At 40.1% G+C, this 13,386-nt stretch overlaps 1 protein-coding gene across 10 annotated transcripts in view; it reads right to left on the reverse strand.

The window, feature by feature from the left end:
- The window catches only part of LOC127353938 (serine/threonine-protein kinase BRSK2), a 155,518-nt gene that overhangs the window by 32,048 nt on the left and 110,084 nt on the right, over nt 1-13,386 (reverse strand). For all 10 annotated transcript variants that reach the window (XM_051383552.1, XM_051383553.1, XM_051383556.1 and 7 more), the window contains 2 exons: nt 11,747-11,887; nt 1,822-1,938 (listed from right to left, as the gene is read on the reverse strand). In XM_051383552.1, the coding sequence (XP_051239512.1) occupies nt 1,822-1,938; nt 11,747-11,887 (258 nt within the window). The remainder of the gene's footprint in view (nt 1-1,821; nt 1,939-11,746; nt 11,888-13,386) is intronic.

Consider the following 13,386-nt stretch of genomic DNA (forward strand, 5'->3'; position numbering starts at 1 on the left):
AATGTAATGTGGGGGACTAAGCAGATGTACTGCACCTGGATCGCATAGCAGAATTGTTCGGAATGGAAGCAGAATTTGATTAAATATAGGCTAGATATGGTTGCACTACAGGTTACTGCAAAGTACTGCAAAGCTGAGTAAGAGCTGTCACATTCTGTGGCCTTTCTAGGAAAAGGAAACACTTCAGTGTGGTCATCATGGCTGCAGAATGACTCAATCGGACACATTTTACTTGCAGATAGCATTGCACACTGTTCTCAGTTTGCCTGATCTCTACCAATGAGTCATGAGAGCTTAGGCACTGTGCTACTGCTGAAAAAATTATGCAATAGCAAAGGGTCTTAGAGGTTAGGGATGAACTAAGCCTTGCCAGCACTGTGTGTGCATGTGTGTTTTCAGAATGACGTGTATGCAAGTGTGTGTAATTTCAGTTGTGGCTGATTTGGAGGCATAATCTGGACAGAATCACGTCTGAGCTGGGGACAGATGTCGCAAGGTCTTCTCTATCTCCCCGGCCTTGCATGCAGTGTCATGTGTAACCACAGGGCAAAGATTCTCTCAAAGAAATCATGATCATCAGGAATCAGCAAAGACAGCCCTTGGCCCCTTAGTTGACCGTACATCTAAGGGGCTTTTTGAAACCTTTTCTGGAGTGATTTAGATGTCCGTCATCTGTCGATCTCACTAAACACATAATTTTTTCTAAATCTACAGATGTATTAACTCACACCAACTCTGAGACACATGTCAATATGTGTGTTATTTTATGCCCCAAATCGATTTAATTTCTTGCTTATTTTTCTTTCTTTTGCTATACTGTATATGTGTTTTATTTTGTGAACTATACCTACAAAGATATAAAACATAAAATCAATATACGATTTGCTTCATGTGTACCTGTCATTGTTGCCTACATGTTGACACAATTTCCAGTGTAAATTTCAGGTAAGAGTGAAATTAAACTCTTTTTGTCCAGTAGTGAAATCTTTTTGATAGTACTGCATAGGATTTAGTGGCATCTAGCAGATGGAGAAACTAGGGTGCCTGCAAAACATGCAAAAATTGTGAACGCCCCTATCTAGAGCCAGTATTTGATTAGTCCCTTCTGGATTACTTCACATTCATTCAATTCATATATATTCAGGTTATAATACACTATCAAATACATAGTTATGCATAATATATTCCATTTCTGCCCATAGATCCTCCTACATGTTAGATACTAGACCTTTAATCCATGCTGCCACTGACTTTATGAACCTGATACCTAAAAGTAAACCATCATCAACTGTGTTGCTTCTTTTATTGACAAATGTGACCCTGCTCACTGTTCATTACACTTCAGGGTTAAATAAAAACACTCCCACAATATGGACGACCACGCTTGAAAGACTTTGAAAGTGACTTTTCCTGCAAGTGAATTCATTACGGTCGTTGCGGGATTGATGGGCCTGGCGTTGTTGTGACTGCCAGGTCATAAAACCCAGCGTAGGATATGAGGAGACGGAGAGCAGTAATGTGTGGCCATGGCCCTGGCCCTGCTCACAGCCAGATAGCACACTCTGTGAGAGACACCAAATGTCTCTCCTCAAGAGATCAACACAGCACGATAAAGGAGGCTTTCAGAACACGGCACCTAGCAGAGTTCCTTGATAGCTCCACTCATCATTCTCTGTTGCTTCTCCACTCTCCTCTCGGTTGCTGTTGCATACTGTCAACTCTGTGTGCCCTCCAACTATGACCCACTTTTACCTTCATACTTACACAATCTTCAGACTTTGCATCAGAGAGCACGCAACACAAGTTTTCTATAGCACTTACCCACAGCTGGTTTCCAGCAGACTATCTCCAACTTGAAGGGAGGCCATGCCGAAGTCTGCTATCCTGATGTTGTTCTTTTCATCTAGCAACAGGTTCTCCGGCTTCAGATCCCTGTGGCTGAAAGATAGTGAGATGAAAACATAAAACAGTTAATGATACATGAAAGAGCTTATCATAAGTCATATTAACTAGTAAAACTGAAGAGAAACGAAAGGTGCGCTGCAAGGTCTATTAAACACCTGTGGACCAAGCTTGGATCCAAATCCATGCACACAACTGAGAACAACACAGCAGCTTAACCTATTTCTGAGCGCCTTCCTTCTCTCTGCGACATCGTCCTCTCTGATCTGTCCATTCTGAAACTGAGGGGCTGCCACCTCAGTGCTGGGCTGGTACAAGGTGCGACAGCCTCCTGCTGTGTCCTTTTCTCCTTCTGTTTCCCTCCCTCTTTCGCCCCTCATCCCTTTCCTCTCATCTCCCAGACAGCCACCGGCAGACTGCTAGAGCATAGGGCGTCAAGGGGAGCCCGCCGCAGAGGAAGTGTTCATTAGCTGCCATTCATTACCACTAAACACAGTGAGGGGGATAATATCCAGCGGACAATGTCTCCCTCCTTAAAAGGGACCATTGAGAGTAAGATCTTTCTCATATACATATGCTGCTGTGTCAGAGGTTAGAATCTCAATTTTGATGAGTGACTCATGCATTTAACATGTCTCTGGGTTGAAGTCTGTATTACATCATACTGTGCTGTTCTTGTGATGTCTACCAAGGCTGAGAGAAGAACCACAGACATGAAACACGTGTATGTGTGCATCCATTGATATCTATCTTTCTTTTTCTATATTCTTACTTGCTTACCTCCCTCTATGCTTTTTGAAGAGAGTTATATAGAGCCACGGGGCTGTCAGGATGTCATGAACTAGACTTTCATCTTCTCCTTAAACTAATGACTGAAAGGGGAGAGGAACAATAGCTTGATGCGTCTGCCTTTGAAGAATGGCTCATCGCAATGGACGTTTAACCTTAGACGACATCAGCTGCTGTACAACCCGTTTCCTGTCCTGAGGGATTAGCTGTCAGCTGGTTTGTTATCACACTGGCAGTCTCTGTGATCCCTGATATAATTGAAATAAAACACAGATAGCATCTAAAACAGTTCTCCCAAGGCTAAACCCTTTGTCAATTCACACAACCATCATTTGGCAGCGATGTCAGTGAGTTAGTCTTTTAACTAATACTGTCAAGGCACACAAGGAAGGAACAAACATTTACCGAACAGCTCAGGGGCCACCGGTGTGAGAATGTGGTTGTACTGGGGATCTCTGAGGTCCCTCTAGTCCACAAAGCCAGTACTGTACAGGAAAGTGTTCTTCATCAACACTCCTGATTAAATAATACTTTTAAAAATAATGTTTCTTCTGGCAACAAAGTGTTTTAGACAGCTAAAAGTTACAAATCACTTGTGACTGGAGTTTAAACATGACAGAAGGTCAAATTGTAACTTTATAGCTACAGGGACCAGAAGACGGGGCCTGAAGCATATTAAATAATTTGGTGTGACATCAATGACAAAAGCAGCAGCAATGACAGCACTGACTGTGGCGAGTGTTTAAGACAGTGTTCAAACATTGTTTACTATTGATATCATATAACTTCATGATCCCAACAGACCCCAATCAGAGAACCACAGCTTCAACAGTCATAAATATCCAAGTACTCTTGAACTGTCAGCCTGAGATGCAAAAACACACACTAAATCACTAGCCTAAAATACCAATAAACATGGTATTAACATCACATGTAAAACAGAAAAAGCCAAGCCTCAAGAGACCGATCCACAAAAGAAAGAAGGCAGCAGCGTATATTTATCCACCGACAGCATCAAGAGGACAAATTGCATCTGGATGGTTTATTGGTTGTCAGGACCCTGGTTTCCATAATAGGACATTAAACTGCCTCTCTGACACATTAGGCTGCACTTTGCTACTGTAATCTTGCTCACACAGCAGCTCTTGCAGCAGGGGTATCTCTGTTGCACTCATATGTCATGCAGGAGGAGTTCTTTGTAAACGAATTCAACAGATGCAATGAGCTTGAATGTAACTGCAGTTTTTCTTTCAAGAAACGTGGAAGCTGTGCACCACTGGCTTGCAGGCAAGTCTTTGAGGAATGTCTTTTTACAAAACACTCAACACTAAATGTCCTGAAAACAGCATGAGAACAGAACAGAAAATTAAAAAAAATCTGGGTATGGCCACTATTTAAGAATTTGTCATCCATCATGCCAGCAGATTACACAGTTCTACCTTGATCTGTGGTACATTCCTCACAGTTCAATGTGCATAAGCTCTTGCGATACCACTCAGTGTAATTTACAGGGCACACGTGTGTCTTTTCATGCTGTCTGAGCAAGGTTTACTTCCCAGTGGGGCTGTTAGACATGATTCTTGCAATCTAACACCAAGCTCTTAATTGCCTGTGATCATTTGGACGTACCATGCTGATATGTTATGTTTTACAGAAGGTCGTAATGGGTCTGTCCTCTTGCGGCTCACATCCCTATAATATCCCAGACATGTTTATGGTGATGAGCAGTTTTTGTAACTAAATTCTCCAGCCCAAGGAAAATATACTTTTCCCATTGTGACAAATTTGACATACACCATGTTTAATATGGAGTCTTGTTAAGTCTGTGTTATAGCACAAAGATATGTGACACTAATTAGCGAGACCAGAACACTTAACACTAATGGCTCACATGCACATTTTTGACACATTAACATGCCTGGAAAATAGCACACCTGTTTTTGCATTTTCATGAAGTACTAAAGCTTTCCCGGTACCATTATTGTTAGCTGGAGTGGGGTTTTTAACCATCGTTGTGAGCTGAAATGCACCCATTTAGCCTCTGGCGCACCTCTGTGTCATCCTCCTCTTTCTATCTTTCCTTTTTTCTCTCAAACTTTTTTAGGCTTCAGTTGACCCAATTACAGAGAGACCAAGCACATTCGCTAAAAATGCTTTAGGCTAATATTCCATCGCGTTAGCAAAAGAGGACATTCTGACTGCTGACTTAGATGTGGTGGGCACAATCGTTCATTTAGCCAATGGGGTTAATTGTGTAATAAGAGCAATGAGGGATGAGAGAGATAAAGTCGTATTTTTCCCTTTTTGCTGTCTAATGGAATTGGTTTTGCATTTGCATTTTTTTTTTTAAAGCAAGCGACTGGCAGATGTGTTTAGAATTTATTCGGTAGTTTATGTCTATTCTTCCTCGGAGTAGCCAAGTTAAAGATCTGATGTACTACATTTGGAACACAGTTTGTTAAAAGTACATATAAAAAAGCAAGGGTAGGTGGGTACAAGTGGTTTCAAGTGAGTACATGTCAAATGTGGTCACAGTTACACATAAATCAAAGGTTTCTATTCATCCCTTTTAGAAAGAAAACGTATACATTTATTTTAGTTAGATGATAACAAGGAAAGGACCGATGGTCAGCAATGGCCTACACGTGTCCTTCACTACACTGTCCTTTCTGTGATAAGGACTTCATGGGGCGCAAGGTGAGCTACCAGATGAGTAACTGGGCATCCCATGATCTAGTAGTCTACTCTCATATAATTTGCATTTAAACTGAATTAGAATTGAGAGGAAGATACACAGCTATTTTGGGTTTTTTTTTTTTTTTTTTTTTTTTTTACACACAAGATTTACTTCTCCAGTGACTGGTAACAAGAGTATTCCCTGTGCCATATGGGGCATTTCTATCAATTCCTCCGGGGTTTTGAGCAACACTGGGGAAGAAATGCATTGTTGCATGTAATGCAGTGACTAAAAAGTGGGATTACAATGATGGCTCGATCTGTAATAAACAAACTATTTGCTTTGTTGTGCCAAATCTGTGTGTGCAACCCAGCGTTTGCTCTTAATCCAGAGGAGTTTGAGTGGGGAAGATAGGATGAGCAGTAGACCTTCAAGGCAGAATAAACAGACACGCTGTCAGAAAAGCATTGGAGTGAAGGAGTGGCATAGATATTAAAAACCCATTGCAACATCAGGCATCTAATAAAGACCGCCATGGTGGTGGATAATTCATCTTAAATTAGGCAATTGGGCCAGTTAAAAATTAGAAAAGCAATTCCACTCTTAACTTCCCTCATTCAACCAGCCTTCCCATCTTTCCTGTTACACAGCCAGCCTATTCCCCCTAAATCAGGCACCATAAACCTACCACTTGTGTTCGTTCTCCTCCTGCTCCATTTTCCATTCCTATTTTACCCATCCCATCTCCTTTCCACCTCCTCTCCACATCAACTTCCCTCCTCTCACCCAGTTACACCTCAATGCTTTAACTGGCTCTGCAGGAGAGGAAAATATCAGAAAAAATTTTAAAAAGCCAACGAGAGGAAGAAAAAAGATTTCCATTCTGTGTTGTTAGTGGCCATCAGCCATAATGATGATAGGCTATAAGTGCAGGCTTTCTGCAGTGAGACAGACAGACAGACTGTCAACTGGGGAAACTCTCCTAAGAAAGTCAACAAACACAACCACAAAACAACCACAAGGGCATGGGCTGCTATTGATAGAGCGATGGACATACAGAGGGTGGAAGCTGACGACTAGGCAAACATGGACTGCATGCTGTAGAAAGACTACAATACATGAAAAAATAGACAGAAATCAGGTTTCTATTCAAATGTAGTGCAAATTTTAGCCAGCCAATTGACAAAAAATAAACATTTATTACCTTTATACTAATATTAAGGAGTTGGTTGTCACTAGTTTTCCAGCCTGGTACTGGTATAAATAAACCATTGCAAAAGAAGGTGCAACAAGAATCCATAATTAAAAAGAAATACGACATTTAGAAGGAATGTTACAGCCTCTTCATTGGTCCACACATATCTGATGATGTATAATAATATGATTGGTTGTATTAACAATATTGAATCTACATGTTTTTTGTGGGTCAATGTGATAAAATACCTTGACTTGATAATTATTGAATTCATTAAAAAAAATGTCCCTTTCCAACTGGTTATTTCAAGTATAAAGAACATGTCCTAAATCAGAACATTTATCACTATTCCAATATAAAATTCCATTTGCCATGGTAGAACATTTTTGCAGTTTTACCTACCACAAAGAGGGATAAATGTTGCTCAAATAAAAAAAATGTGGCTTGCTTTATTTCCCTCTGTGGAGCTATAAGGAAGTGATGGCATAGACAGATGTATGTGGCTGTTTAAGCCCCTGGAAGAGAAGAATAAAGCAGCTAATGACGGAGGGAGTGTGGGGGATACAGAGTGAGAGAGAGAGAGGTAAACGTGGATGATGTGCATGATTATGCCACTGCGTGGGTTTAATGTGACTTCTGGACCAGGTGTTTGTTTGTGCACATGTAGGTGGCAGAAATAATGTTCACATCAGTGTCAGGGATTAGAGGAAGATGTGTGACTGTGTGTGAGCATGTATGATGGAGCTATGAGCTTTAGGGACAGGGTTCTCTTCCAAGGGGCACTAGCAATGTCTGCCTTACTTAGTGGGATGCTTGGAGTCACTTTATGTGACAGACGGTCTTTATCTCTTACCCACACACAGTCACTTTATATTAAACACACAGACATTGGGTTGTTAGCTAGGGAAGGGGAAAGACCAGGGTGATCACTAAACAAATAGAACAGGGGTGAGAAAGAGGACAGAGTGTGCTGTGGTCAAAGTGAGATTGTGCTTCTTTTTCTGTGGATGGTTTCTGTTGGTGGTGTTTGCTCCTGTCCATGCAAATGAAGGTGACGCAAATCTCTGCATGTGCAGCATTTGACAATGTGATGTGATGGGAAAGGGTGGACAAAATGACTGTGATACAGGGGTGTGTTTGGTGTCAACCCTGGATCATCTGCCCTCTTTATTCTGCATCTAGTCTCACTGCAGCAACAGAAACACTGAAAAAAAATCAATACAATACATCTTCATTGCTCACATGAGAATAGAAACATTTTGCATTAGATTTGTCACAGGAAATCAGAGCATGCAGTGCTTTCTATGGCACTTTCAAGTGTAGTAAAATTGCCATTCATATCAAATTCTATTATTTTTCTTGCTTACGTATAAACCTCTCATCATCTGTTAATATGGCACAAAAGCTAGGTAAAGCACACAAGCAGCTTGTCAAGCGTTCAAGGAAAATAGACTTTACTCCTCTCAATCTGTGTCTCTGTTGCATGTTTGCACTTATGGCAGACTGCCACAATGACTTCTCTGGAGAGTGTAGCAGATGTGTACTTTGTCGAATGTCAAAACTGACAAGATGCAGCCGAAGCTGTTGTTGGGATTCCCTCTCAAGTAAACGTAGAGGTGAATTATTTGCAATATTATACTACATATAATAAGCATCCACTCTGTTTTTGTGACCTCGAGCAAAAAACTCAATCTAAAGCAGCTGTCGGGAGCTGTTCTGTAGCTGACCCTGACCTTTGACATACAGAGGGATTGAAAGACATGTCTGAGGAGGAGAATCCAAAAACCAGTTTGACACTGGTTTCATATGAACATATAATGAAGGTTTTTCTCATTGCCTCAGCATTCATTATAAATATATTTTACTGACGATTTCTTTCTGATATCTGTTTTTATCCTACCCTATCTTTGCCTCATCTCCTTCGTCTGCTATCCTCGAGTCCTTCACTTTGTCCCGTTCTCTTCCTCAACGTAAAAAGAAAACTGTCTAAATCAGAGCATGATCTGAATTAGGCAGAGGAAACACTGAGTCATAAACAGCTCTCTACGTTCTTTCATTCACATCCAGACTTACATCCATCTGGCTCAAGAGAGATATTTGGGTATAGGACGTGGGCAGAGAGCGGAAGCATGAGGAAGTAGCAAAAATGGGAGGGTTGAGGAGCATGTGTTTACCCCGCTCTGCACGGTGAATCACAGAGAAAAGGGAGCACTTCTAATGGTCTGTGTAGGTCCCCAGCACAGACAAGCAGAAATGGAAGAAATGATTGCAGAAACGCTTTTTTATTGAGGGGATGCTGGGATCTCATTAGTGGGAATGGAAGGGAGGTGAGAGAGGCTGCGTCTGTCTGTCTGTTTGCCCCTAATTGAGGTTGGGAGGAGGGCGAGTGGGTGCAGCAACACTCCCAAATAATCCTCCTCATGATAAATTTACAAGGCATCATTTTCGAAGAGTGTTAGTGAGGGGATTTGAGGAGCTAAGACAGGGAGACAGCCGCAAAGCAAAACAGGAAGGGAGAGATAAATCTGCTAGTGAATCTTACTACAAAAGAGCTGTGATAATCTATGTATGTGCATGCACTTAATGTCAGTCCCAGATGCTTTCTCCTAATTGGCCTAATCTGTTCTCCTCACAGTCAGTTATTTACACTGACTGATAAAAGACTTCTAACTTTCATTCCCTTAGGTGGGACAGTTTTGCTCTATTTCCAGTGGTGTAAGAATTATCGTCTGTTTTTTTTTTTTGTTGGAATCCATCAACCACCGATTTCATGGTTCAAACAATAAAATTAACTCAAGCGCATCATCCTAAGATAATCAGTAAAATGTAAAGTAATTTTGACACGAGCATGTAGTAGGTTGTACTTTGTACAACAGCTCCCACAATGGCTTTATTATTAAAATAGCTGTAGCCTAAATGTAATTGCCTCTTCTATAAACTATATTGTGCAAAAATATAAAGCATTTCAAATCACAGAAATGCAATTGTACCTAATAATTCCATGACAAATCAGTTTAATTATTTTCTTTTAATTGCCCGTGCAACATTATGTATATCTATCTCCCAGGCTTTTATTACTCAGTACCAGGTTTTAGGGAATATTACACCGTAACTGTTTATCTCTGGCTTCATCCTCAACAGGAGGGTATTCAGAAAACTTCCAAGCATACTAGACTCTGCACAGAGGAGTTGAAAAGCCTCTCTCTCTCCAGTACTGCAAGACACTATAGCCTTGACACAAAAGTTATGATGGAACATAAATAATCATTATGAGTCGACGGGCTGGCAAGCATTTTGTGCCCCAGCCTTGGTCGGGCTAGGGTTTTATGGTGATATCTTAATGTTTGGGCCTCTGCCTGTGAATATTATAGTGGTGATAGCAGCAAGGAAACAAACTAATAATGTGCTGCATAATGGCTATGTTTTAATTGTTACTGACCTCAAAATGCAATTTAAGTAGCACCTTTGCTGTGCTGCAGGTCTGACTTATGAAATATCAACCCACTTGATCAATTATATACACACTCTAAATAACCAATGGCTTGGTTTACATTAGACTGGCCTTCCAGCTGGTAAGTAAAGCAAGGGGGTCAAATAAACACAATGACAATAAAAGGTATAATATCACATTTAACCAGTACAAGTATAAAATAAACATTACACAAATACAAGAACTAGACTTATTAAAATAACTACTAATAACATACACAAACCCAGTATTGTTTCCTGAAATGTGAAGCAGCTTCTTAGTTTTGAATATTTTACAGTTTGTCCAAGTGGATCTTAAACACCCTTTTACATGGTATTCTTGTTTTTATGTAACTGATTACTAATTAGTTGAATGCATTTGTATTCTTTGTTCCTATCTCATCTTTCAGTTCTGTATTCCTTTTACTGCAAAGTCACTGGAGATTCACTTGTGACCAAGGTAAAAATAAATACACTTGAACTCATTCTGCTCTGTGGTCCTTGTGCTCTGCTCTGCAGGCACATGAGGACAAAATGCAGAGCAAAGGCATACTCTCTCTGGAGAGGAAAGAAAAACCCTTACTCTCTGCTTTTGGCTCACAAATGGATGGACACTACAGACGTTACACTACACATTCATACAAACGAGAAACACACATACACACAAATGAGCGCTCTACACGAGTCCCTGCTGACATGTTTGACTTCTGAAGTATATATGATTGCCTCTAGTCTATGAGCTGGTAAACAGTTAAATTACTCCTGTGAAGAAAAACACAATGTGTCACACAAGTAACTCCCTGGAAGCCATTTCTACAAATACATGGAGTCATCACTAAACATAGCATAGTGCTAACAAAAACATCACTTCTGCTCCGCTCTAAAAATTATACCTGGCCGCTTTATCTGGAAAAGAAGTGGACCATCTGTATTTCAACCCGCCCCAAACCATTGTTATGGTGAACCATCCTCTCAGTCTCAGATGTTTCATGAGAAACAATCTATTAGCCCCTTTATGAGACATTTGGCTCATATTGTATATAGAGTCATGTATATTTCTCGACTTGAGGAAAGATGCGTCTCTGTATTGTACTCTTTCTATTTGATCCTCAGCCGTTAAAGCTGAATGTTAAAATAAAAACTTTAAGAGGAAAAATAAACACTTTCCTAACAAGCGATATCAAATTTTCTCAGTTCTGTAATCTCCATATTGAATCATTGGCTTGAAAACTAAACAGCACTCCAGAGCTATGAATAAACTGATTGAAATTTAGATTGTAAATTCACTTCAGGAAGAATCTGTATCTTTTTTTTAAATGTATCATTTGGGAACCCATTATTTGTTCAATGTTGTATGACAACCAAATTGACTCTGTTACACCTCCTAGGTATGGTTGTTTTATCTTTTGAAATGTATGTGATGGCTTTATGCAGATAGTGATCATTCATTTTTCATTTAATTTAACTAATATAATTCATATACTTTAATGCATTTTTATCAATGTAAGGTAAAATTAAAATATTATCTTCCCATTCTCATTGTTGTCCCTTAATTTGTGCCAAAATTATATTTGTTTTCAATATGTCATAAAGCAAGGAATAGCATTTATAAATAGCATCAATTAGGATAGGTGGGATTCATTCTTTCAGTGTTTTCAGCAGCAGTGTAATCCAACCATTCACAACATATGTATGATGCGTATCATTTCACTTACCATATGGAATGACTGTGGCAAAAATCCAGAGCAGACATGATCTGTCTGAAGAATTTCCTGGCCTCTTTAGGTGTTAACCTGCCTTTCTTCACCAAGTAGTCAAACAGCTCACCACCAGACACATGTTCTAGCACGAGGTATCTAAAAGAGAGAGGGACAGAGGAAAACCAGTCCAAGAAATAAAGATAAAACAAGGACAGCAGCTCTCATACACACATCGAAAAATAGAGATAGAGATCGAAATATTTCACTTGTAGTGACAGACACAAATACTTGTGTGCCATCAGAAAACACCCTGAAGAAACAGAGTAAGCTCCTGACCTCAGAGGTCTGTAAGAACTGGAGTAATGTGCTCCCTCACAGCCAATATACACAGACAAAACACCCAGGATCAATGATCTGATCTCCCCAAAGTCATACTGGGTTGACTGTTTATTTTTCATTTTGTCATCCGTTAGCTGTCCCCACAGTTAGAGTTGCAACATGCCAACAGTGTATTACAATATATGTGAAGTGTTCGGATATACAATACACTCTGATCTCCGATGGGAGGCATTGGAGGGATGATATAGTTGCATTACACTGCAAAAAGATGGAAAAGTTGTATGAAAGCTATTAGACATTAGGGATTTAGGAGCTTGTGAATTCTGCTAAGGTACAGACGCTGTAAGCTTCTGTGACAGTCTCTGTCTCAGCACTTGGTTAATCAAGCGAAAGAGACAGAAGAGAAGAAGGAAGAGAGATTTTCATGAACCCTATCAATGTACATATAAAGTACTTCTGTTGTCATTTCTATTTTCTCCCCTGCCATCACATTTTTTATGGCCACTCTTCATGTAGCCTTTGTGTGGCTGGGTTCTTTCTCTGGAGCTCCAAGGGGACGGGGAGGATGAATCTCTGCCAACCCAGACCTAAAGCTGCATCTGTGGGCTAAAAGCTAGCGGTGCCCTGCCCCTGTTCCGGACTAGCCTGCCCATATATCCTGCCCTGAAACGCCCTCCATCTTCACTAGGAGAAATTGAAACTCAGACAGGCGGTGAAATACTCTTTTGACTCTCTCCCTGCTGTGGATATGTGCGGCCACATGCAAGACTTCAATTTTATTGATTACACTATAGTGTTGCAAACTGTGCCCAGCCACAGAGCATGTGCTCACTAAACAACACTTAATGCCAAAAAAAGCTGGCAAAACCTCAATAGCTTTGGCACATAGAACAACCTGACCAAACACAAGTAAGCGAGCACACATTAATACATTTACAAAAACATGGCCATACTGGAATTGCATTCATAATTTACACAGTTTCCAGTATAAATATATAAAATATAAAATAATATGACCATGATTTAAATGCTATTCTTCCAGTAGTTTGCTTTGTAATCACCATCAGTTTCGTCACCATACATTTTGTCGTTAGAACTTAAAGCTGTTGTAGAATATTTTAGGAGGATTTGGAAGAGCTTTCTAAAAACTGCAATAAAAAAAACAATTAGTTACGTCACACTCCAAATGGAAAGCCAGTATTTACGTCTAGAGCTTGACCCATACTTGAGTGGACAGAGGTTTCAGTTCTGTGAAGTAAAGTAAATGCGGAAATGTCTTAAATCTAAATTATTTCTTATGGCCAGCAGGGTGCAGC

This window comes from Dicentrarchus labrax, unplaced genomic scaffold, assembly GCF_905237075.1.
Source record: "Dicentrarchus labrax unplaced genomic scaffold, dlabrax2021, whole genome shotgun sequence".
Taxonomy (NCBI): domain Eukaryota; kingdom Metazoa; phylum Chordata; class Actinopteri; family Moronidae; genus Dicentrarchus; species Dicentrarchus labrax.